Below are 26,768 nucleotides of genomic sequence, written 5' to 3' on the forward strand. Positions count from 1 at the left end.
AGATGAAGGACGTGGTATGGGTCATCAGAGTCTGCTGTCGTAGAGGTGGGGGTTGCTGGGTATTGTGGTTTTGATGACCCTTTGTCCTCCACGCCTGGTATAAAGGCAGGGTTAGAGTACAGTAGTACGTTCAGTTAAAACGTTCATAATAATAGCAAACTGTGCCAATGGCTATATTTGAAAACAGTTTTGTGGGTGTCCCTGGGCTCCCCCGTCCTTCGTACTGCATCCTATGCGGGGGGGTCTTCTGTATAGATCTGCTCCTGTAACAAAAATACCATCAATGTTTCCCCAAGCAGTATCACAAAGAAAAGAGTGTTTGCAATGATCATTTTTCCATTTGTATTATTTTCATGGATCAAATCAAAGGGAACACAAGCTGCATGCTATCACACAACACAGTCACGATGTTCACGCAGTCTGAAGCCTTCCACAACACCAGGCCGTCGCCATGTCAGCAGCCCCCCAACAGACACACCTCTCTCTCACAGCAGACATTTGACATTGAGGGATGACGTAGAGCGAGAAGTCACAGCTGCCCTCCCCAGGTGGACATGTTACTAATGATGATAACCGTGTTTCGAAATCCCTGTTGTTGTCCAGACAGGCCAACAACAACTATGTGCAATGGGATATATTGCCTAAGCCTTGCAGAAGAACATTGTTTTTGTGTGGATTATGTTTTGTGGATGTACCTGTCAAAGAAAGGGTTCATGTAAAATCTCTGAAAGGCATTTCATTCCCATTACACTGGAACTACGAGCCAGCATGCCAACTTGTAAACATATATATTTATCTCTTCAATGTAATATTATCTATGAACCCCATTGAATTGAAATAACACTAATGTTATCCCCAGTATGGTTATATAAATATAACATTCACAAAACAATTGGAAATGTACAGCAGATATTATTTTACCAAAACTCGTAATAACTATTGTTTTATGTTAACACAAACATTACACATCTTAACATGTGTAACTACAACAGTATGTTATTTTTCTACATTAAAGATTTCAGCATACATGAAGAGGTTCCAGAGTCACAGAGTAGAGTATCCATGATGAGGTTTCAAAGTCACAGGGTGGAAGATCCATAATGAGGTTCCAAAGTCATAGAGTAAAGGATCAATGATGAGGTTCCATAATGAGGTTCCAAAGTCACAGAGGGAAGGATTCATAATCAGGTTCCAAAGTCAGAGTAGAGGATCCATAATGAGGTTCCAAAGTCATAGAGTATCAAATCCATAATGAGGTTCCACAGACAGAGTAGAGATTACATCATGAGGTTCAAAAGCCTCCATTCCACATGCAACAGTTCATTCAAGAGACACTGGTCAGTTTACAGTTAATAGATGTCAGTTTATTTGAGCTTGGTACTAGCAAGAACGTGATAATAGTTTTAAGTATTTTATATCCTGCGCTCCCCTCACGATGTTGTCCATACTGGTCTACTTCAGGCTCATTTGGATAAAAGACACCTAAAGGACAAATTATGGCCATTGCATTTTAGTTTATAGAGCTGGAATCGGAGGGGAAAATCCAGGTGATGTCCAGGAAACAACAGCCATTATAAGACAATCATAAGACATCAACAATTGTGTCCAACATTTGGCTAAAAGCCAATTACTGTTGTAATTTCCTCCTTTCTCATGTCATCTTGCTGTTGACTGCTGTGTTCTGTCCACACCAATACAGCTGGTCCTCGCCCCTTTTCCTCCTCCACTGACACAACAGCAGCATCTTGAAGGTCTTCTGAAAGGTTTTGTTACAGAGGGCGTAGCACATGGGGTTGATGGTGCTGTTGACGTAGCAGAGCCAGTAGCCCAGGTGCCACAGTGAGAGGGGGATGCAGTCGGAGCAGAAGGTGGAGATGAGAACCATGATGTTGTATGGTGTCCATGTTACGATGAAGGTCAGCAGGATAGCGCTGAGAGTCTGGGCAGCCTTTGTCTCCTTGATGAGGACCATCCTCTTCCTTTTGGTGATCTGGCTCTTCAGGACGGAGTCCATAGGCTTGGAGGCGGTGGTGGTGGTGGAGGATGATGGAGAGCTGTGATGCTGACCTCCGCTCTGGTCTGATTCCAAGGGACATGTTGGAGCTGTTTTAGGAGTAATGTCAGGGGGTTTGTCATTCTGAGGATGGCTGCTGGTATCTTTTGAGAACGGTTTGAACTTGTAGGAGATTCTCTTTTTGCTCTTCTTCTTTGAAGGTGGAGTGGCGGTCGGGAAATACTCGCCTTCTTCAGTATCACCGTAGTGGGCAGCCGTCTGCCCGTTTTCAGTTTCATCTTGAACCCCTTGACCTTTGTACGACCCCTGGAAGGTTGCCGTGGACACAGGATGCTGAATCTCCTCCTCTTCGGATGATGTGTAACTGTTAAAGGAGGTGACCATGTCTGCCCTGGCCCAGGCCAGCTCACTTGACCGGGTTGTGGTCTTCGTGGCGTTACTCTGATTCGAGGAGGACCACGAGGCCTGGTTCCTCCTGTCATTGCTGGAGCTGAAACAGGAGCGTAACAGCACCGTTTTCTGGGGTTTAGTAGCCGCCTGTGGGTGGTCAGATGCAGCGAGGCCCTGCAGTTCGGCCAGGTCCTTGGTGCGTTTCTCCGTCTCCTTGTAGATCCTACAGTACAGGATGGTCATGACAGACACCGGGAGGTAAAATGCAGCGATGGCCGTTCCGAATGTGATCACCGGCTCAGAGAAGAACTGGATTTGACACTGGTCCGCCGGGACCGTTCTCTCTCCAACCAAGTACTGCCAGCAAAGAATAGGCGGTGCCCAGAGTACGAACGACACCAGCCATGCTAAACCAATCATAACCCCTGCTCGCTTTGGGGTCCTCTTGGCCCTATATGTCAGTGGCCTCGTGATGGAAAAATACCTGTCAAAACTTATTACTAGCAGGTTCATAACGGAGGCATTGCTGGCTACGTAATCCAGCGCTAACCACAAGTCACAGGCTAGGTTCCCTAAGGACCAATAGCCCATTAGGATGTATGAGGTGTATAAATTCATGGACAGGACTCCTATTATAAGATCAGCGAAGGCTAAGCTGAGAAGGTAGTAGTTGTTGACCGTCTTTAGTTGGCTGTTAACCTTGAAGGACAGCATCACCAGAACGTTGCCAATGACAGTTATCAGGCTGACAATGGCTGATACGCTGGCTATGGTGATGACCTCCCATAGGTTGTGTGGCACAGGCTGTATGTCTGATGTATTGCCATCCAAGGTGGAGTTTTGGAACCGGAGGTCCTTGTTGATGTTCATGTTGATTGTGTGGCTGTCTCTCGTAGTCAGGAGGTTGATGACGAACAGGCTGTCTGTGCATCCATTATCATTCACCATAGGATCACCTGAAAAATTAAGCAAAAAACAAGGATATGACAATGATTTACTATCTATAGGTCTGTGTAATATCTTTCGGAATCAGTTTAGGATTGGGGACTTTTTAAAGAAACAAAAACATTACAATTAAGATTAATTCATAAGATTAATGATAACACGAGGAGTTGTTTTATTCAGTCATTGTGTATATTTTTTTTGTTTATTTAATCAATAGATTGGAATAAATATTATGCTTATTTTAAAATTTCGCAGTTATTACTGGAATGTGTACGAAAGAGGAAAATGTACAGGTGGAACAAAAAACTGCCTGTAGTCGTTGCCGTTTCCCGTAGGATCATTTTAAAATACACCCATAGATTTTTTTTGTATTGTGTTACACTCAAATCGCTCCGTCAGTCATTACAGGGATGGAAGCAAGACCAAACAGGGGTCGTCAAACTAGCTGGAAAAGAGGTGGAGGTGGAAGTGACAGCGGTGCTTCGGGTGGGGAACACCGGGTCCGGGGAAGAGGTCGATATGGAACTGGAAGGGGTAAAAGAGACCATTATCGAGGCCGTGGCCGCGGAGGACCACCTTCAGCATTTGAAAGGGTGAGGAGGTTAAGGTTTTCTAGACAGCTACTGTCCAGTACCGTAGGCTACACAGCACAGCAATTTATCGTTGTAAGAATTATAATGCTTTCAGTAACTGAATTACCTGTCTAATGTGTTGAACTAGTTACGTAACTAATTGTTAATGGTAGTTATCGATCCGTATGGTTTAATTCGGTTTGCACCAGTTGAAACGTTTCGCAACTAAATAGTTTTGTTTTGCGAATCAAATACATCCAAAAGTTAATATCGACTGTTGTGTGTAATCAACACATTTCTTTTTGCATTTCAGTTTTTCTGTATTCTGTTTACAAATTCCCCATTTCGTATTTGCAGGGCCAGACTGAAGAGAGCAAGATTGAGGTGGAGGAGGATGAAGAGAAGGAGATTTTCACCCGGAGGAAGTTGGAGTCTAATTGGGACCGTTACGAGGAGTCTGAGAAGCAGGAGACTAACAGTGACATGCCCACACAGAGAGGGACAGACTACTATGTTCTCCTGGAATCAGCAGGTAAGTGATCACACTTTTGTGTAATCAGTGCCACCACATACAGAATGTACCACAGTCTTAACCTAAAGCAGGGTTATTCCAATCTGGACCTCCAAGCCCGTTCCACGATTTTTTTTTTTACTTCAACCCATTTACCAGGTAATTATTTAGACCTGAGACTCCATGTGTGTGCAGTTAATGATGAGGTAGAACAGAAAAACAGCAGGCTCCGGACCTCCTAGGGTAAGATTTGAATACCCCAGACCTAGAGATATGCCAGGTAAAGGCACTGGTGTGCTTGACTGTAATTACTTTGCTTCTTGTTTACTCATCAATCCAACTGTTGTGGATTTTTGTGAGAAATCACTACACTTCTTTTGTCATGTGATACTTCTACTACAGGGGTGTCCAAACAGTTCCACAGAGGGCCGAGTGTCTCAACCAGGTGAGGGTAGAAATTAACCAATTAGTAACCCAATTAGTCAATCAAGTACAAGGTGGGAGCGAAAACCAGCAGACACTTGGCCCTCCGTGGAACCGTTTGGACACCCTGTTCTACTGCATCATGTCACGGAAGCTTGGGTGATAGTCAGAATATGGCCAGTGTTACGTCCGCTTATGTGCCGTTTTCACGCTAGCGTTGTAATTTGCGACGGTTTCTGAAGACGGCGTCCGCTGGTGCGGTCGATTTTTAAAAGCAGATGCTAATGCTAACTCTGACTGAACGACCCTGACTGATTCCGAAGAAAACATGAATAATCACATTTGTCTTGGTAAATGTGGTATATTTGTCTTGGTTCACTTATGAAAGTGAACGCTTATTCCTGTTGCACGTCTTCGCCCACTCAGGGCAGGTGCCCAGTGTAAGACACTCTGCTAGATAGCGGGTATATTCTGTTCCACAGGTGGAAGATTATTTGGGTCATACTTAAGGCATTATGAATCTAAGATTGCCATTGGTCATAGATGTAGCCCCGAACATTATTCATTGATATTCAACTCCCTGAGAAGTATGGTTGCAAAAAAGCATGCTGTAACATTTGTCATTATTTTGGGGTGGGAGAATAATCTGTTGCGGGAAGTGGCTTATTGAAAGACAGTACCGCCTGTCATGGGTCATGTTAACTCAGCTGATAAACCCAGGGCGGTTGACCGTTACGTAAAATGTCAGTGCTGTTTTTGACTGGGAAAGTACAAAACCTATATACATGATGTGTCATGTGAAGCTGTGTTTGCTGAAGTTCACACCATAGTTTCCATTGTGTGTGTGTGTGTGTGTGTGTGTGTGTACGTGCGCGCATCATTGTGGTTAGAATAAGAATATAAATGAAGGTATTAAGTAAACAATTTATATAGCGCACATTTTAGAGCACTGAGTGGGTTTGGGTGAGGTGTCAGTTTAATTAGAATGCAGTCAAATATATGAAATTGCAAACTTCAGACAGCTAACTCAATCCCTGCCTCTGCACAGACTAACTTCCCCCCAAAACCCCAATATACCCTGTCTCGCGTTTCAATAATTCTCTGACTGTCTTATCTGTGACTCCTCTCCGTATAGTCTAAATTAGTTTTGTGGCGGCGGGTGGCACCATTTGGCTCAACTGTCCCCTGATGTGGGCTTATCTGGATTTGCGTAAAAGTTCTTCTCCTCGGAGTCCGCGAGTTGATTGACATTCATAAGGTTTATTTGTGTCATCTATTTCTGAGCAGGGAAGCCTGTGGCCCACACCTACAGCCCTTTGGGTCGCACAGGAAGAATTAAAGCCAGTCTCTTTCACTTCTCCTCTCTGTCTCTCTTTCTCTGTCAGAGTCTCCTCTCTGTCTCGCGGACCTCTAGGACCGAACCAAGTCTGTCACTGACACCCTGGGGGGGTTGTATAACTGATGCTTATTACAGATGTGTTGAGGCTTTGTGCACTTTTTTAAACCCATTCCCCCTCTCTTTCAGTTGCCTGTTCATTCTTTTTTTTCTAAACTTATTATAAAACCTGTATTGGACGAATGCAAGCAGGTCCCACCCCTTTTTATCAAACCTAATATTTGTTCTACAATAGGAATTTTGATTAAGAATCTTACAACAACAGAACATTGTTTTTTAGCAGATTGAAACTAGCTCTGACCCCTGCACTCTTTTTACTTTACCCCGCCCAGCGTCTCTGGGGTACCCCACCCCGCCCAGCGTCTCTAGGTTACCGAATCCTGCCCAGCATCACTGGGTCACTTCCCCTCAGTATCACAGGGTTCATTGAGGTCAGGGGTTATTGTTTTGTTGTGTAGTGTTACCCCGTTAGCCCCCCCCCCGCTCTGGTGCCCACTCTTTTATATTAGTCACTGCGGTGGAGAGGAGCGGTGGAGAGGAGCGGTGGAGAGGAGCTCTCAGTTTAATGTGGGTGGAAATGTATTTCTGATGGGTTTTTTCTGGGCAATTACGGTGTCCATGAAATCAGGATTCCACCCCCCCACCCCCCACCCCATTCGGCCGTTTTTTTTTTTTTCTTGCCCTTTTCCACGCATCTCTTTGATATTCCTCTCATCGCCCTCTCCCTCTGTCGTTCATTCCTGCCCTCTCTCCCCTTCTCTCACCCCTTCACGTCGTCTCTCCCTCTCTCTTTCACTTACTCCTACCGTCTTTCTCCCCCTCCCCTCCCCCGTCCGTGACTGTTCTGTGGCGCTTTTAGTTGGGGTCGTGGTGAGTCCGGGGCATTTTGCTGAAGTGAGTGTTGAAGTGCCCTCTTGTGTTCACGTTGTGAGAAACAGGACACATCGTGTTGGTACAGAGGCCAAGAAGATCACCTCACACTCTTACATGTGCTACTCCTGCGCTCAGCTTTCCACTGTTTTGAAGGAGTATACATTAGAACTGGGTCTATGCTTTTATATAAGACCGAAGCGGATATTGGGAGTCCAGAAAGGACCGAGCATCTCTCCATGTTTGCCTGAGTGTGCATTTGAGAGCCTGACAGGTTCTTTGGGGCATGTTGAGATGCAAATTAAAAGTGCAACGAACCCAACCTGTAATAGCTGTTCTCTTCTGGCAGAATGAAGTGGTGAGCTTTCGTTCTTTGACCTTGACTGTACCGATATGACTGTGACTTTACTGTAATCAACATGCACCAGAACTGGCATGAGGGGGCAAAAAGAAGTGTGACAGAACAGAACAATCATACAGAACAATCTGCCAATGTACTGCAATCATCACCGCTCAGGACTGTTAATCACCACTTTCTAGGCTTACGGAGGTAGAGATTTTCCAAAACTGTAAAATTCAAATTAATATGGGGCACCTCAAATGTTTTTTTTTGCCCTCCTTGGGCCGAAATCATAGCTCTTTTTAAGTGTGTGTCTGTGTGTGTAAAGAGCTTTTCTTTGGTGTATAGATTTTAGTTTAAAGCTGTGTTTTTTTTTTTAAGGCAATCATGCTTTCCAGTTGAAATACAAGCCTTAACCATTAACGACACTACCTTAAGCATGTCCACTGCTGTGTCAGACCAGACTGGCCAAGATTTCAGGGCCACACAGACCCATATTACGGTCATGCTTCAGAAGCAACATCTGCGTCCGCCATAGCCAGACGCTGAGGGAACGCTACTTCAGAAATCAATGGTATCTGCCCCACTTCCCGTGTGACATGTTGTCCTGTGGCATCGTCCGAAGCTCAGCAATAGCCAAGTTCTGATTCTGGAAGGCTGACCCAAGGTTTTTTTCCATATTGTGAATGGCCAGAATGGGAGCGAAAGGTGGATTTGGTGAAAAGTCCCATTGGCACAGCGCTGCAGGGTTAGCTGTGTGTTTTGTGGAACTCACTTAGAATAATAATCAGAAATACGTAACTTCTGTGAAGCCAACTCTGTAACCAGGAAATGTTTTATTTGATCAGAGCAAGACCTTCATTAAAAATATCTCTCTTCCTGTTCAGAGCTCTTACACAATACAGTGAGGTTGTCTAAAGAAAATCTATAAAAACGCAGGCTGGGCTCTAGACTGCAACAGTTGTACCGGCTTATGTGCCTAAATCTTTGCTTAGAATATTAATTTGGAAGGACCAGTGCTCTAAGAGGAACGACTTCAGGAGGTTCCATTTCTGCGCTTGAATTTCTCTACTGGACACATGCTCCCTGGCACTGTAGAGCCCAGGAAGGCTTTTGTTTGAGTATTTTGTCCTTTTGTTGTCAAAGGCTCGAGTCCTTTTGTAAGGCTTTCCGTGCCGCGATCTGATAAGTGAAGCGACATAAATGCGCATGGTTTTTTTTATTTCAAGGTTGAACCTTTGGCACTCAGGGTGTGTTCTACAATGTGAGCTTACACTCATGTTGCTATGAAAGAAGAGAAACGGAACATAACCATGTACATACTACGTTCTACATTACATTCAATTCCTGCAATCCTGAAGAGCTCGTCTTTCTGCTAGTCTGTGGTGAGGGGTCTAGTGTTGTAGGTTGTTGATTGATTTGAGTGAGTCCATTCACTGAGCTAAACAGATGAATGGCTCTGTAACATCTGGCCCTGATGCCGCTTAAACACTGTAAATGTGTGACGTGCGCACACAAACACACACACACACACACACACACACACACACACACACCTTGTATCTGTTTAGATGAAACACAAATGATAGCCTGAACAGCCAAACACATTGTGTCTCAGCTGCACATTGGGTCTCAGCTGCACAGCAAACACATTGTGATCCATCGTGTGTGTGTGTGTGTGTGTGTGTGTGTGTGTGTGATTACATTAGGTCTTTGATTATTCACAATAACAAGATTGATCGTCCCTATACCCAGACATGTTTCTGTTCATCAAGACGGATGTGTATTTCAATCCTAACTGACCGTAATGTATATCTGTCATTGTTGCAATTACGGACGCTTGGTTAAAGATCACCACACAGCTGAAGGCGCTCAGATGAATCAGGCGGATCAGTGGTCGCCTGTTAAGATGGAACTGGTGCTGCATGTATCCTAATGACAGTCAATTATAATGAAGACACTAGGGTGTGACTCTGGTACAAGGTATGCTTCCATCATCCGGCAGCTTTTCAATTAAGTCTTGCTTTGCTTGTCTTATTGTCAATGAAATGCTGGTTCTTCAGTTGAGACAGGGTTTGGTCCTTGGGGTTTGAGTTGTCAGCAGACCCAACAGCTGCCTTGTGTTTCTCCTCAAGCCCGACCATCAGTGTACTGACTGTGGACTGGGTCATAACCTACTAATTTCTCGTGGCTGTGGTAGTTGTGCAATATTGTCATCAGTAGAAGTCTCCTCCATGCGGGAGACATTCATAAATATTCACCAAGTCCTTTAAGGATTGGACTTTGATTGTTGCAGAGCAGTTTTAATCTTTCAGTCAAACAGCGCGCACACCGTAGTCGATAACCTCCCCAGTTCAGTCTTTAATTTCCTGAGTCGTTAAATCATATGAAAGGCATGCTTACCTTCTGAATCTGACCGCTGACGGCTCAGGTCCTCTCCTAGGTGAGACGGGTGTCCACACTACCCCCCCCCCTCCTCAGAACGACGTTAACCCTTAATCCTCTTCTCCAGGTGAGAGCTCACTCTCCGGCGCTCGCCCCGTTGTTCCTCCCTGGCTCTGCTTTCCTCCTCTCTTTCTCTCTAGCCTTCCTTTAGCGCTCCTCTTTCTCAGTCTTCTCTCTCTCCACTCCAGACGAGGTCAGATGAAAGGTATTCGTCCCTTCCTCTGGTTCGGTGTCTGTGTGGGTAGCTTGACAGTAGCAGTGTGACTGGTTCGCTGCAGCTCCAGTGCTGAAATGACGGACTGACAAACAGCCTCTCAGAGCCACCGCTGAATAGAGGCAGAGGTGCTCCCTCCTCAGTTCTTCTGACAAGAGGCCAGTTTAACCACTTCCTCTGTTGTAGCTGTTATCTCGCCCATGTGCTCTCTGTAGATCTCTGTAGACTTTTTTTTACAATAGCAAAGGGAATATGACTTGATCTACCAGGCTTTCACTGGATCTCCCTCTGGGAGAGGTGGAGAATGTACAAGATCCATATAGCTGTTCAGATTCTGCCCCACCCCCCACATCCAAAGAAATGGAGCAGATAGTCAGATGTTCTTGTGGATCTACCCTTTTGAAGTTTGAGCAGCTCCGTAGTACGAATGAGTGTGAAAGGAATGGCTTTCAATCCTCTGAGGTTGTAGTGGCTGACTGCCTGGTGCTCTGACTGCCTGGTGCTGTGCCCACCTGGTGCTCTGACTGCCTGGTGCTCTGACTGCCCTGACTGACTACGTCCCGCTTCGGCTTCCTTAGCCTGTGTCTTCTGCAGCTGCTGCGGGAGCCGTTATGGTGACCACTCCGGCTGGGCGCGGGGGAGCGCACCGCGGCCCTGCTAAGTGAGTCTAGCGCTGTCACTGCCGGGGCTGGGAGGACCAATTCCCACAGGTCCGCCGCGGCTTGTCACGGTTCAGCTGACGAAATATGTAAAAGCTGAGGACCAAATAGGGACAAGAAGGGAGGCGGAGTGGAGGAGCTGGAGGTGCAGGAGGCGAGGGAAGAGTGGTGGAAAGGAAAGAGGAGGAAGAGCTGAGTGGGAGGTGGGGTGGAGGAGGTGAGACTGGCTTCGCTGTAGGTGGCAGTAGCCAACGTAGTCAGTATGTTCTATTCCACGGTGTTATTTTTGGGATGATGGAAGCCTACAGTACATAAGAAATAGCATGGTCTGTATCGGGAACATAAGTAGCCATTGGAATATCAATGTGAGGGTCAGTGTTCTGTGTATTGGGGACAGTTGGGCACCATGAAGCAGCTGCACAGAGGACAGGTCTGGTACTGTTAACACTACTCTCCTGCAGTAAGGAGAGGGAAGTATTTCATTATTTTTATATTTGTTTACCGGCTAAGAATGAATGTGAACACATTCTTATTTTCAGCGATGGCCTCGGAGTCGTTGTGGTTTTCTGCATTGCCCGGAGACAGAACAACTTGATCTTACCTCATCAGGTTCGATCTAACAACCCCTCAGTCATTGGTCAGACAACTCTAACCTCTAGGCCTTCCTGTGGTGGAGCGAAGACAAAGGCTGAGAAGGATATTGACCCCTGACCTTAGCTATGGTGGAGCATTGGTCTCCAGCCTTTCCTGAGCCAAGATTTCTTTTCCGAGTCAAAACACGCTGGCAGATGTTGCATAATCTTGACCTTGTTTAAGCAGTTTTGAGGTTTGAGCAGTGCTATCGCCTCCGTGTATAGTATTATCACGACGTGTTGCCTATTTTTGATTTGCCTTGCAAGTGTTGCTTTAACAATGATGGTACATCACACTAATAGAAAATTTCTCGTCGCTCCACTTGAGGAAAAGCAGAGTGAGCGTGAGTTTTTTTATTTTTACGGTCCCTGCTTTTGATGGTCTTTCTCCAGGTAGCAAGGGGTTGCCTCCCTCCACCCAAAGTTATTCCCCTCTCCCCTGGGAAGGCAGACACTGAGGGAGAAACTCGTGTTGCACTACATTAGTTCTGCCTCATATCTATATATATCGTGTTGATGCATCTATGACCAGAGCATGTTAAATATTCCTAGATATATATAAAAAAAACTCCCATGAATACATAATGGCCTTTTGGAAAGTGTTTAATGAAATGTTTACAATGTAAACATTTAACATTTAACGGTCTCCAGTCAAACGATTTCACTCTCAACTTCATTATGTGCCAGTGGAGACTGCAGACACAGTGAATCTGATTGGTTACTGGTGAGTGAAATAGGTGCACCAGGAGTTTATACTTTCAGATCCATTGAACCTGTTCTGCCGGGCAAAAATCCAGTGCCCTTACCGCAAACACCAGACAGGCCTTGGGGACAGTTTTTCAAAAGTAATCAGATTGGATTATCCCAGTTGTATGGGTATTTAATGTTGAAACTGAAACCTTTTATTCTTAACCTCCAGATAGGGATACGGCCCTGGTCATTCTTTTCCCTGTTTCAGAAGGGATGAGGACCTTGTTTCCATCTGGCCTATCAGCATGCCGATCCTCTGGGTAAGGATAAGGAATTGCCATATAAAACAAAAATGTATTATCTGGATTCCACAAGGAGGGTGGATTTAGAAAGATGAAAGCCACTATAACCAATGTGTGCAAATGTGGGAAGGTTCAAAAGAATTATCCCGTGAAAAATTACAAAGGTCCATTATGTTGAATTGACAAAATGGGATTGCTATACTTCATATGCGCGCTCTAAGTACGCGTATGTTATTATTGCCGTAACACGGGGCTCAGCCGAAAAAGAGATGCACTAGCATTGACACAGGATGTCAAAGTCCTTTGATCGCACGGATGTTATTGATACAGAGAGTATTAACAGGGTCGGCCTCGGCCTAAGAATCAGCTGGACGCAGGTGTATTAAATGTTTCATTAATAATCTGAAGTGTGATTTATACCCTAGTGTTAGTCCACATCATTAATGTTGCCCTGTCTGCTGAAAAAGTGGGATTTTGATTCTGAGTGGTTCTCCAAGCGCATCGAACTGCCTGTCTCAAGTTAGTTTAAATTGCCAATTTGATTCTTAAATGTTACACAGCCACTAATGAGTAGGAGCTATGTCGTGAGTTGTTTTTGTTTGTGTGAGTCTCTGTGTGTGTGTGTGTGTGTGTGTGTGTGTGTGTGTGTGTGTGTGTGTGTGTGTGTGTGTGTGTGTGTGTGTGTGTGTGGCTGTGTACATGAGGTGCAGGTTATTGTATAGTGTATTGTAGCTTGAGGACCCACAGCTTAATGAGCCATTATCATCAACAGCTACAACAACTATTGTTATTTACAACCCAGGGAGTCAGACAGAGATTATAACGTGTGGGTGGACAAAATGGGAGCCCGGCCAGCATCCCAATTATCTTTAATTGAAGCACACCACCACACTGGCAAAATATGTATAATTCTAACATTCAAGGGTGCAGCTGTTTTTGGTGGATTAGGTGTTGTCACGATTTCTAGCTTTACATCAAGGGTTGATTACAAGAGGGATTTGAATGGAGGGATGTTAGAAATGGCAAATCCACAATGTGTGAAGCTGAAAACATTGTGCTGTGCGCAGTTAACAACTTAGGGAAAAAGTCAACAGTCAGGCGCCACACTATGCTGTTACCAGATCGTGGCTTCGGCGTGTTAGATAATTGTAGGGATGGAGGGATGGGGTACTCAGCTGTCAAAGGTGACAGAAGGACGAGGCTGGAACACAGGCCTTAGGCCAATCAGACAAGTGTGTGTGTCTGTGTCTCTGTGTGTGCGTGGACAGTACTGATAAGTGAGAGAACCTCCTTCCAGGTGTGTCTGACTACCCATCAGTATCAGTTAGTCTCTAACCCTGAGAACATGAAGATGGAGACACCCAGCGTCAACAGGTTTCATCTCTTATCCCCTGGCGGCCATCTTGCAAGAAAAAAAGGGTATGTGGTGCGACAGGAGCTTCTCTCTTCGCCTGTGAGGGCTGTGAACTCCTGGAGAGGGTGTTGGGTCCTTACAATACAATATATCAAAGCTTAGGCAGTTCTTATTTTATATCTTATAGTTCAGTTGTCCAAAAAGTACATTAAAAAGTTAAAGAAGGAAAAATGTGTACTATTGTAAAAATAATGTGAGATTGTGATACTTGCAGTGATCATCAAGCTGTGAAGTGTAATTGACATGTTGGTCTCTGTGGAAGCAGTTTTCAACCCTTTTAGGTAAACATAATTAACCAGATTCTATAGTCTTATTTTATTTGATATCTAGAATCAGATCAAAATGACTGTTTTGGGTCAGCCGATCCTGTTTGTCAGTGACAGACGGGTTGTGATACTGGTTTATGTATTTTTAATATGATTTATGTATTTTTAATCTGATTTATTATTTTAGTGTTTTATTCATACAGGGAGACTAACATTTTCTTTGAGCATTGGTATTCAATTCTTCCATAAGTTCATGAATTTCGCCTCTTTCGCTGTTTGGGAAACAGACATCTCTGACCTCGCGACTCGATCTGCTTCTAAGAATCCAGAGCCACTGTGGAAATGTAATTTGACCCTGCAAAGAAGAGATTCTAACAACATAGCCTCTTTGACCTATTCACACTACAGGAGTTATATTGAGATTAAAAGGATAATTCATCCAAAAGTCATATTTGGGTAAAAGTCCACTTACCCTGAGTTGTTCCTGAAGGCACATTGTTTTTTTTAAACAATCCATTAATCAGCTCTGTCCCAGTCCGTAATTGGCATTATTAGCATCGTCCAAATTCATGAATGGAAACTCACCACTATACCAAAGCTGCATTGCAAGTGGAAAATAACTCCAAAACACTTCAAACTACATTCGGTAATCTGTCACGCAATTTTTTTGTTACTGTATTCTGACGAAACAACCGGCGGCATAGGGTGAATTCAAACTGGCACTAGCGTACTATTTCCTATAGCCACCACACACAGCTTCTGTTCTTCGGCAGTGATGTTATCAAGGTTAGTGTGAACTTTAACCTCAACAAGCTATGTGAAAATAGGTAGCTTCTAGCAGGCCCATTTTTGTCGGTGGACTTCAGCATTATGGATTGTGGAAAATGCTGTGGTCATATTTTGTTTGCTAAGAAAGATACAAGGGACGTGGGAGAGAGGCGACTTGATATTTCACTCGTTGCCATATCTTAATACACAGTTGTGTAAACTATGGCTTATTGCCATAAATTACTATGTAATACTATGATGTGGGAGGATAAGTGGAGCAACGTCCCAAACGAGACATATGAGTATGCAAGAAACATTTTACATGTTCACTAAGTAATACTGACGATTGCTATTTTATAGTACCCAGAGTGCACATTGCTTCTGGATGTTCTGGGCTAAGGTTGGGGATTAAACGGTCCACTATCGCCCCCCTCCTCACCTGCTGTCTGATGAAAAAGGTCTTCTTCCTGGTCGTATTCAGAGTCACATAATATATGTGTATTTTTCTTTCTCTCTCAAGCAAATAAAGTTTGACTGTCCGAGGTAACTCGAAATAGGTAACTTGCTTTCTAGCTAGCGAATACTAACTTTTGTTTACTGTGACATATACACTTTTTCCCGAAAGAACGCGTTGATTGATACAATTGTGAACAGAACTGACCGGTAAACACAGAAGTACCAGTTTATTTGAAATGAGATTTCATGAATCTTTTTGAGGAATACACCATTGTCATGTTCTTTGATGTAGACAACACCACTAGTCTTAATTTGGATTGTTTTAGAGTTGTTTTGCTTGCAATGCAGCTATAGTGTAGTGGTAGGCATCGTTTCTATTCATGAATTTGGACGATGCTAATAATGATTATTACAGACTGGGAGTAATGGATTGTTTTAAAAAATGACTATGGGCCTTTAAGAACACCTCAAGTGGACTTTCACCCAAATATGATTTTTGGACAAACTATCCTTTTACAAGACTTATGGCTTTAAAAAAAAAAAAAGTATTTAACAAATATCTACATTTTGGCTCGGTTGTGGTAAAGATGCACCAGCTTTGCTCACTGTTTTGGGGTGACTTCAGGACATTCCTTTTTGGAGATTTGCTCTAGGTAGTTCAGATTGGTTGGATAAAGCTGATTGACTGCAATTTTTCTAATACTGCCACAGTTTCCCAATGGGATTGAGCTCAGGACTTTGGCCACTGTAGGAAAATTAACTCTTGTTCTTGAGCCAATCTGATGTCACTTTGGCTGTGTTCATTTTGAAGTCTTATTACACAATGTCACTCTGAAGACGCATTCCCCATCTATGTACAGGCTCTGTTATTATTGTATGATTACATGTTCTAGTGTTCATATGTGTTTTCATCTCCAAACAGCCTTGTGAGTTGTTAATGGAATGAACCCATTAGGGGTGTACCGGTATGCAAGTCACGGTTCCGTACGTTCGGTATGATTTTGATGCAGTGGAAAAAGACATGCCAAACATAACATTTATTTTAAGTTATAAAGAAGTTATACCACTATGACCACCTGCCTGATATTGTGTAGGTCCCCCTTTTGCCGCCAGAACAGCCCAGACCCGTCGAGGCATGGACTCCACTAGACCTCTGAAGGTGTACTGTGGTATCTGGCACTAAGACGTTAGCAGCAGATCCTTTAAGTCCTGTAAGTTGCGAGGTGGCGCCTCCATGGATCGGACCTGTTTGTCCAGCACATCCAACAAATAGTTGATTGGATTGAAATCTGGGGAATTTGGAGGCCAAGTCATCACCTTGAACTCGTTGTGGTGTTCCTCAAACCATTTCTGAACCATTTGCTGTGGCAGGGCACATTATCCTGCTGAAAGAGGCCAATGCCATCAGGGAATACCGTTGCCATGAAAGGGTGCACATGGTCTGCAACAATGCTCATGTAAGTGGTACATGTTAAAGTAACATCAACATTAATGGCAGGACCCAAGGTTTCACAGCAGAACACTGCCTCCGCCGGCTTGCCTTCTTCTAAACAACTCTTAGAGGGCCTTTGCAGCTTACACAACATGTTTATAGGGGACAAAACTTGAGTTTTCTTTACTGAACAAATCCTACGTTGGGGTTGATTTAACTGGAAAGCTGTAATTTTCCCAAACGGGAGACCTGAAGGATACGGGAGGATCCTCAAGCTCTGGCTTGTCGTATGTGTTCACCATATTTATTTACCATGCTGCGTTACATGTCTTAGGCTACATCAGTTGCTAAGTTACGGCTCCAAGATCTGTCTCCGTGGGGGTCAACTCTGAGTTTGGAATGTTAGTTTCGCGCACAAAAAAGTAACGTGTGGTTTAAACTAGACTGTATTCATTCGGATCACAAAGCGTACCAAACCGAACGTCCTGCGCCGAATGGTTACGAATACGGGCACCACTACACTCCTGGTGCCCGTAGTTTTGAACTCTAGTTCACCCCTTCGTTTTCTGTCGCTATTGAATCCAAACGTCCCTTGTAAGTCATCTTATCTAAGTGGCCCAAGCAGCGTTTCCTCTCCTTCTACCCCCTGATGTGTGTGTCCAGGCAGGTGATCGAACACATGAAGGTCTGTGTGTGTGTGTGTGTGTATACATGTCCTTGAACTGTCCTAATCCTGTTGGTGTACGATTTACATTTCCCCTCTCTTTCACTCGCTACCAAGGTTTTGAAAAGCATCTCTCTGAACACACTCTGCCTCTGCTTCTGACGGAGTATCTGAAGTCTTTCAGGACTTTCCCACGTGATCAACTGACTTATCAGCTTTCGCTACCTACAGCTGGTGGACCATTTCACATAGTGGTTTGCAGCATCCCTGTTCCCTTTCGTTTCTTACGAAGATAGGCTGCTTGGCTCTGCTACGTTACAGTCGCAAAATATGTGAATAGAAGTGTGCCTGAAGATGGTTAATATGTGGTGTCAGTAAATTAGGTTAATGTCAGTAGGCCCATCGTTTTGTTAAAACCAGGAGACAGTTCTGAGGGTGTTGTGTTGACCATGGAAATGGAACCTGATCTCAAACTAAGACAGCAGAAACAAACAATGGAAAAGGCCCTGAAACTGAGGTGGTAAAAAAGGTCCTCCTGCCTACGACAGTCTTCCATTAAAATCTAACTTGATGTCAAACGACACTAAGGAAGAGGAAGACGCAAGCAATCGATAGAAAGCTCTCATGTTGTACCTCAGTCGTGCGCCGAGGGTGTCGGGTTGACTATGGAAATAGAATCTGACGTCAAACTAAGGCAGCCGGACAACCAACGTGGAGCCCCTGAGAGTTGAGTAGCAGCTCTGGTAAATAAAGGACTTGACCTCAAACTGAGAGAAAGTAGATGTAACCTTGCACGGGCCAGAGTTTTGTTGACAATAGAAAAGGAACTTGACACATGCCTTTTGCGTGTGCATGCTTGCTCTGTGTGTGCTGTGTGTGAAGATGGATGGATGAAGATGGATGCCAGTGATTTGGCCATAAACTGTAATAGGCAGGTAGTCAGAGTTGTGACTGCAGGGGGTTTTCTGTGGTGACAGCTGCTGATGACAAGATCAACAGCCCCTGGGAAGAAAATACCCCCTCTAGTGAAACGCAGAGGAGCAAGAGACACAAATGTGTTCATTTGCAGCTGTACTCTGGACTTGATTGTGCTGTTATTGCCGTTCGTTCTCCCCATTCGTTGCAATTACGCCGGAATTGCCATCGGCTGGTGTGGTCATTGGTTAGAATTGGCATTTGTGGATATTGGCATTCCTTAGAATTGGCGTTCCTTAGAATTGGTATTTGCGGGATCCCAAGTGGCGCTGTGGTCCGAGCCACTGCCCTGTAGTACATTTGCGTCGTGGTTTTTGAATCCACCGTTGCATAGCAACAGAGGTCGGCGACACCAAGGGTGGACCAGTGGCGCCACATTGCGCTCTAGCCCCTCCCATTGCACTCTAGCCCCTCCCATTACACTCTAGCCCCTCCCATTACTTGGCCTTTCACCTGGAAGCTCTGTGGGGGGGGACCACGTTTGTTTACAGATTTTCAGTCAGTTGGTCAAACTAGCTACTTTTAAAAACTAGTCTGTGACCCAAAGAACCTGTAACTAATTCCTGTCAACCGCAGACAGCTTTCCTGACCCAAATCACCCCAGGAGACTGAGGCCTGAAACTAGAGGCAACCAGCCAGAGGGACAAAATGTCAGCCAAATGGCAGGACATTGATTTAGCCATTTCCATTACGCTGACAATGAATAAAAGCAATGCTCTTGTTGTTTACTGTATCAAAGCTCTCGTAGACTTTTGTAGTAAGCTGACCTTTCATGTGTTTATTGACTGTCTGCACACTGGTGTGTACGGCAGTTGCTTGGCGCTTTTTCGACTCCCATTGAGGAGGTGGTGGGTGGCTTGATTTGGCCTCTGCACCTTCTCCCCCTGATGGTTCAGGGGTTTCGGTGTAATGATGGTAACCACAGCCTGGAGGATATAATGGGAAAAGGCTCAGAAATACCCCGTAAAAAGAGCAATGTGGGATGGACGGCTTATGTGTGTGTCTCTGGGGCTTTTCATTACCTGGTGAACACTCTCCCCCGTGGGCCTATTGATTATAAGGCTCTGCTCTCTGAGGCTTTTGCTTTGCCAGCCAACCAACTGGTTTGTCAGTGATTAAGTGTTTTTCACTTGGAGTATCAATTAAGATTGATATTAAGAGTCACTTAACATGGATATTCATCCATGATGTCATTTAAAATAGCCGGGAGGCGGGGCGTTAACGGGGGGTCAGACTCCGAGGGGGGGACACGTACGCTGCCGTTATCGACAGAATATCACTTTGATTAATGTGTTTACGGAAGCGGGATCTGGTCTGGTTCGGCCCGGTGTAACACAGCGCTGAACATCGTCCACGGTTCACTCTTGTGTGACTTCAGACCTGCACCGCGAGCTAATAACCTGTATGTAACAAAGCAATGGGGCTGCTAGTGGTAGAAAACATACAGGGACAGAATATATCTCTCCACAATTGTAATCCTCCGCCCAACCGGTAGAACCTGCATGTCGGTCTGTCCATTATTTCATTACAGGGGATTTTTCAAATTTGTAACCACCTCGTAGAAGTTAGCTGAATTACAGCAGCAAAGATATCAAACCTACTCTGTCCTTCTGATCTACCCACTGGGAAATGTAAATAGTGTAATAACGCCATACAGTATTCAGAGCATTTCTTTCTCACAAACAGGTATAGAGTGGACCATGTTTCTATTTTAACACTGAGAAAATGACCGGTAGCTTATTTCAGGAGAGATGATGGTGTGTTTTAGTGATGCCAATGGACGAGAGAGATGGAGTTGGTGCCGCATTTGACCAAATAAATATGGTTCGCTGTCAGTTGACAAAGAGACATACTGCCTTGTAGAAGGCACTTTTGTATGCAAAGTCATTTCTGGTGTGTGAAACACTATCATTCTGAAATAACTGCAAATATATTATCTCAGTGTTACAATCCACAAATGCAACATCATGCCCCCTTAATTCATTAACTGTAGTAAGACAGGAACTCAGGAGCTTTTCGCTCCTGGACTGGTTCCATTACTTTCTCTCCACAATGTTTTCCCAACCGGTAGTGTTCTCTGTGTGATCGAGTAGTTATTCATGCATTCATGTTTTTTTGTGATTAATGACACCATTTGTTAGTCTCAGTGCAGGTATTGTGGTTCTGGTAAAGAATTAAAATCTAACCGGACCGGTCATTTCATAGTTTCCTGTGTCTCGAGGTGTTTGCTGGACTGTTTGTTTGTGTTTTGATGGTGGAATGGTTTCCCCTCACAAATGATATCCAGTCAGTTGTAATCTTCACGGCACCTTCAGACGCCCGGCTCTAATTGGCACAGAGGGGGGCCACTTCTCAGCTTCTCAACCATTTGGAACAAACTCTGGACACCTTAAATAAGATGTAATGGAAGGTTGCGGGATCAGGTCGCTTTGCCAGGCCAGCTCAGGACAGTCATTATTTTGAGGTGATTTTTATCTAAATAAATAAGTGTAATCTGTGACGCTCCGCTGGTCTGTTTGGTGAGTGATGGGGGTTGATTTGATTAAACACTGATAAAGACTCTCAAACCCAAGAAAACACTTTGACAGTATCTCTGGTTACCGAGTGATAAAGAAGCATGTGACCTGTTAAGACTGTTATGAGATACAGTATTTTAAATATTGTTGGTGGAAATGAATCTGGGGAAAAACCTCTCTCTGCAAACACGTGTACTTACATTTAACGATCTGGAACAAACCCTGGTTATAAATCACACTCAGCACATCTAATTAAACCTCCTTCTGACTGCATCTGATTGACACCATGGACGAACTGCAGCATTTCCACAGCTTTTATCTATTTGTTATGGGAAATAATGACAGACTCTTTATGTACATTTTAATTGCAAATAGTCGTGTTGACTGGAAGAATAATTTCTTGGATTTATTTTGCAACACAGGCTTGTGTGGTTGTGGTCAATGCAAACCTGGCGAAGTGATTTAAGTGTCTGCGTCCTACCACTGTATCACCCACTGATGCTGGTTTGTACCAAGTGGTCTGAACAGCTGTCTGTCATCTTGCTTCCTTGACTGCTGAGTTTATACGTTTAATTGCAATTAGCCTCACTGTAATTACTGACTGCCAAGTCCCTCTACAATGTTGTAGCGGACCGTCTCGCTTTGTTTCAAAAAACTAAACAAAGACAAAGCAGCACATTAGCAGTAGCCTTTTAATTGGTAATGGGCTGTTGGTGTGATGGAAGGGAAGGGCTACAGTGGTGTTTGTGAAGGGCGAATTGAGCTGTCGCTGGCTCACAGGATAATTACTGGATGGCTGGGCTAGTGCAATATTGTAACTGGGCATGTCTCCGTGCAGTTGGCTGGTTAACAGGGCGGTCAGATGCTGCCGCGCAGGAACTATCCGTCTTCCTGTCCAGGCTCCACCAGGGCTTGGTTTACATAGAGGGTGTGGTGTGGTTGGTGCGCGCGTGCATGTGTGTGAGTTAGAGACTCGACACACCCATCCATGTGTGTATCTAACAGGATGTAATGTGCTGTGTTGGCCTAGAGCGGAACACAACATGTTGGATGCTGACAATTGTGTGTGAATGAAACCGGACTTCAGCAAGGCCCGGACACACCAGAGACTAACAGGATGTCAGATCAAGCATCCTCCTGTTGTCTCTGCTCCGGGGAAGATGTCTGTTTGAGATGCCCCTGGCGTCATCTCTACTGCCCACGTCTGTTTAATGCCCCTGGCTTCATCTCTACTGCCCACGTCTGTTTAATGCCTCTGGCTTCATCTCTACTGCCCACGTCTGTTTAATGCCCCTGGCTTCATCTCTACTGCCCACGTCTGTTTAATGCCCCTGGCTTCATCTCTACTGCCCACGTCTGTTTAATGCCCCTGGCTTCATCTCTACTGCCCACGTCTGTTTAATGCCCCTGGCTTCATCTCTACTACCCACGTCTGTTTAATGCCCCTGGCTTCATCTCTACTGCCCAAGTCTGTTTAATGCCCCTGGCTTCATCTCTACTGCCCAAGTCTGTTTAATGCCCATGTCTGTTTTCAATTTACAGATTATTTAAGGTTTCATTTACAATAATCAATAAATGATTTTTACATCACACTGTGATGGTGCAATATTGCATTTTAGTGTTGGTACAGCCCTGGTACAGATCGACAGGCTTGAAAATGTTTTTGCAGTTTCATTTTCCTGAAGCTTTCATTCAATTAAGCTTCCCTGTCTCAAGGGGTTCATTGTTAATTTAGGATTAGGTTTCACCCTGTTATGATCAACCAAGTTTAGTTATCTGGCTCATAATAGACTCAGTCTAGTATATATATTTTTTCTTTTTGCAACGTTACTGAAAACAAATTGGTGAAATTACCCATAATGTTTAAACATTGGAGACGTTTACTATCTCAGGGAATAATGTACATAGTAAATATTATGTACATTATTCCCTGAGATAGTAAATATTATCTCAGGGAATAATGTACATAATGTTTACTATCTCAGGGAATAATGTACATGTTTACTATCTTAGGGAATAATGAACATAATGTTTACTATCTCAGGGAAGATGAGACGAAGATTTAAATCATTTGAAGTCAGTTTGGATGAACATGACCGTTTGATTCAGCGAACAACATCTCGTCTCATCGAAGTCTCCTGTTCAGAACTCTGACAACTCTCTCTCATCGCCTTGGCAGCTGTTGCCATGGTTCTGTTGCCGCTGGCTTCGGCAGCCAGACTGTGTATCAGAACTACCTGGATGGCTTTGTCCACTTGCACAGAACTGGTTGACACTGCTGTACGTCTTCATGGTGATGACACAGGGTTCAAGGTTCAACAGTGCTGTTTACAGTATGATGGATGGGTGAATTCATGTTTGGGGAGGGAGTGAGGGACCGCAGTCCTGGGGGACCAAAACACTTCTGGTTTTCAGTTTTTTCTTCAGGTAGAAACTAAGACAAGAAATGTTTGGCCATTAAGGACTGAAGTTGAATATCCCTGTTGTACTGTTTTCCTCTTCTTTATACATAGCCCCCAGGACAATGGGTTTTCAAAGGGAGGGTTGGTGTTCATATAGATTATATCCTCGTAATCAGAAACAGACCAGGTTTTCACTGTTTATTCTTCTATTGTCAAAAGATAGATTCCAATCTTGATTTTCGGTTTATTTTCTAATTCAGCAACACGCATTTCAAACAACGACTTGTCATTAAGCCAAATAAGATATTTAGTTAGGAGGGACCTCGTTCATATTTTTGGACATGCTGTTTTAGTTATGAGACCTAGAGAATATAATGTATTTGTAAAAAATGTTTGTGGCATTTGGTACTAATTTGACATTTGTATTTTTTGGAAGCCTGTAGGCGTAGTATGTTAGGCACTTAAAGAAATTCAGGTTTAACCCCTTCAGTCGGAGTAACAGTTTTATCATGAAGTGCCTTTCATCAGGACTATTTTGGAACTACAAGCAAAGATCAGACCCAATGACCTCAATTTGCTAATTAAAATGGAAGGATTAAGTGTGTCAAAGACCTTTTGACAGGTCTATTGACAAGAATATATAGCTGTAGATTCATCTTGGATTCTGAAATCGTTTGCTAGAATTAGTTTACAATCTGGGTGGCTGTTGTCAGGGTTACTGGAGTCTTCTCTGCTGGAGACGATGCCGGACTGTTGTGTGTGCTACCTGGGGATAAATGTCTCGCTGAGCACGGCAGATCCATTATCCATCCACGGTGATTGATGGGATTACACCAAAAACATGTGTAGCCTTTGCAACACCTAAGTACTCAACTTCTTCAGCAGCTTTGGCTTTTTTGTTTCTTTTCTAACCGTTTGTTCTGAACTTATTATGCATAAGTCAGCTGCAGACGGTGTAATTTGTTGGCAGACCCAAACCCTTTTTTGTACCTTTTTCTTCATTTGACCCTGCAGAGGTCATTCACCTCTAACTGCATTTGGCAGGAAAGCCTGTCAGGGTTGAAAAGATGCAAGGCAGTTCTAAAGGAGCGTGAGCAAAACAGACTGTGTAGTAAGACTGCTCAGAAGGAGAGTTAGAAATACTAAAAGGCTGTTTTATGACGGAGAGTTACGGAAAGAAGCAGTGTCAGAAAGGCTGTTTGAATGAAGGTTTAAAGTGAGTGTGAATGCTGGGAATGTTGGGAGAGAATCTGACCATTATGTCCTGTACATTCTGCATCCGTGTCCAAGCAGCTGTGAGTGACAGACAGATGCTGGGCTACAGAAGCTTTTCCTTTTCTCCTCAATTAGTGTCTCCAAGAGGGAAGACTGACACAAAGAACGAGGTTTTATCTAACATGGATCATTTAATTGTTGTCTGCCGTAGTGACACACTGTTTTCACAGCCCGTGTTACCATGGGAACAGAGGTTTGCCCCACCAACGTTTTCAACATTGATTAAAAGGGCTTTTAGGACTCAAGAAATATGTGGGCTAATTTCTATGATTTTCCATGCCATGCTAAGATCTGTGAACAAACATATATACATATGCCAAAATAAGGGAAACGCTTGAATGTTTTAAATACAAAGTTTATTTAAAGGTGCTTCCACACAGCTGTGAAATTGAACTTCCCGTCATGCTGGGCAGCCTTTCAGACAAATATTTGAGCCACCATGGCTAGGAGAGAAATCCCGTCAGTGGCCATCGCTGCTTATTAACCACTAGACCAGGTTTCAACCCTGTTTAACACTGAGGTGTGGTTTATGTGTCCTGGTGGTCTAAGCCCACCTTATTACACTGCGTTGGTGTTAACTTTATTTTGGCCGTAGCTGTAGCTCTACTAGCTCTAGTTAAGTGTTATTTATCTTTCTCAGGTGACTCCTTCACTCAATTCCGTTTTTCTGAAGAGAAGGAGTGGGAGATGGACCCATTGGCAGCCAATCAGGTAAATCGTTTATACTCTCCCCCAACCCCTCGTGCTTCCCTACCCCCACAACCTGCTCTCAAAACTGGTTTATTCCCCCCACCACCACCACTGTATACAGATGTCAGCAGTGCTTGTGGATCTCCCAGCTCTGGCCGAGTCTCTCCAGGAGCTTCCACTGCACCGTCGGCTGAACCTGGAGGCAGAACTCATCCAGGTACTGATGTTTCTACAGAACGGTGGTGTGGCTTCGGTTAATGCCACCGTTTCGTTGACACATGCTGTTTTGGCTCAGGTGGTCATCCCAGTGGAGCTGCCTTCCATAACCATGGCATCAAAACACCACTCCGTGGTCATGGGGATGTCCAAGCCTTCCCTCCTAGACTGCCCTGCAGCTCGGAGAGGCCTCACCCCAAGCCTGGGCATTTCCAATGCTCCAAGTCCAGTTGTAGACACTGCTCTGAGCTCCGCCACAGCCGAGCCCCTGTTAGTGGACGATGAGGATGAGGAGTTGAACCAGCTGCTCAGTCTCCCGGCCTCTGGGTACCGACCTGGTGGTGTGGAGCAGCAGATTACTGTCCTAGTTCCAGATAAACGTGAGAAAGCATTAACAGTATAATTTTAAAAAAGTCACTTTGCTTGCTGTGTACATATAAACAAGATGTTTGTGAGACTTTCTTTGACTTCTATATTCAACAGCACCAGGGGAGACATTGGAGAAGCTGGTTCCAGAACTGGAGGAGGAGGAGAAGCTGGAGACCAAGGCCAAAGAGGAGGTGGCCGAACCCCCCAAGACAAACACCGCAGCAATGAAGGTTACAGAGGAGGATCTGGAGGACTGGTTGGACAGCATGATCTCCTGAACTCAGATCCTGGTAAAAGGACCTTAACACATGTTGACATGCATGTTATTGTATTCCCAGTCCAGGCAGGCAGCTCATCTGAAAGAGGTTTAGAAAGGACAAAGATCAGCCTTTACTGGACTTACCATGATGTGCCGTCTTCAGACGGACAGTCACAATAGTAGAAATGAGTTTTTGCAAATGCACGGTTGAGTTCCCACCCTCTCCATACCAACAATTCAGCTGTTCTCCATCTCAAACAGTGGACTCTGGGTGACGGATAAAGACAACAGGGCAGACGGGACTCTGGGTGACAGATAAAGACAACAGGCAGATGGGACCCTGGGTGATGGGATAAACACCAGGCAGTGGAGTTTTGTGGGCCGTCGCTGATGTTTTCACTTTGATTTGAACCCTTCAAAGTCAAGCAGATGGATTTTCTCTAACTTTTGCCCTGCCAGATACTGAAACACACAGCTTGATCTCCTGAAAGGTTTCTGTTAGTGGATTGAAGTTGTGAATTAGTTTACAGGCCACGGACAACAGAGGTGGTTTATTGCATTGGTTACTTTATTCATGTCTAACCACCCCCCCCCCACTTCAAACCATATAATAGTGGTTGACAGTTTTTGTCTTTGTGTTCAATAAATCACAAACTGTATTTT

At 44.3% G+C, this 26,768-nt stretch overlaps 2 protein-coding genes across 4 annotated transcripts; one reads left to right on the forward strand and one right to left on the reverse strand.

Annotated features, from left to right (window-relative positions):
* Window positions 1-1,041: 1,041 nt before the first annotated feature.
* Window positions 1,042-10,330, reverse strand: chrm5b (cholinergic receptor, muscarinic 5b). Its single transcript, XM_029116968.2, has 2 exons — window positions 9,865-10,330; window positions 1,042-3,360 (listed from the first exon to the last, which is right to left on the reverse strand). Exon 2 carries the CDS (start codon window positions 3,350-3,352, stop codon window positions 1,652-1,654), a length of 1,701 nt encoding a protein of 566 aa, XP_028972801.2. The 5' UTR covers window positions 3,353-3,360; window positions 9,865-10,330; the 3' UTR covers window positions 1,042-1,651.
* aven (apoptosis, caspase activation inhibitor) lies at window positions 3,711-26,764 on the forward strand. Of its 3 annotated transcripts, none has more exons than XM_020042747.3 (6): window positions 3,711-3,942; window positions 4,279-4,453; window positions 25,212-25,282; window positions 25,383-25,857; window positions 25,961-26,136; window positions 26,367-26,764. In XM_020042747.3, exons 1-5 carry the CDS (start codon window positions 3,760-3,762, stop codon window positions 26,122-26,124), a joined length of 1,068 nt encoding a protein of 355 aa, XP_019898306.2. In that variant the 5' UTR covers window positions 3,711-3,759; the 3' UTR covers window positions 26,125-26,136; window positions 26,367-26,764. The 3 variants fall into 3 exon arrangements, with proteins under 3 accessions (XP_019898306.2, XP_019898305.2, XP_019898307.2); XM_020042748.3 differs by having other exon boundaries at window positions 3,712-3,942; window positions 25,383-25,478; window positions 25,557-25,857; window positions 25,961-26,764; XM_020042746.3 differs by having other exon boundaries at window positions 25,961-26,764.
* The last annotated feature ends 4 nt before the right edge of the window (window positions 26,765-26,768 follow it).

This window comes from Esox lucius, chromosome 23 (genome assembly GCF_011004845.1).
Source record: "Esox lucius isolate fEsoLuc1 chromosome 23, fEsoLuc1.pri, whole genome shotgun sequence".
Classification (NCBI taxonomy): Eukaryota; Metazoa; Chordata; class Actinopteri; order Esociformes; family Esocidae; genus Esox; species Esox lucius.

What these genes read in the sequence shown, in the direction of transcription:
- chrm5b (XM_029116968.2), bottom strand. Translation starts at nt 3,352, where the DNA reads ATGGTGAATGATAATGGATGCACAGACAGCCTGTTCGTCATCAACCTC.
- aven (XM_020042746.3), top strand. Translation starts at nt 3,760, where the DNA reads ATGGAAGCAAGACCAAACAGGGGTCGTCAAACTAGCTGGAAAAGAGGT. An exon ending in CACCTTCAGCATTTGAAAGG is followed by an intron (nt 3,943 to 4,278) that starts GTGAGGAGGTTA and finishes TCGTATTTGCAG; the next exon opens with GGCCAGACTGAAGAGAGCAA. An exon ending in TGTTCTCCTGGAATCAGCAG is followed by an intron (nt 4,454 to 25,211) that starts GTAAGTGATCAC and finishes TATCTTTCTCAG; the next exon opens with GTGACTCCTTCACTCAATTC.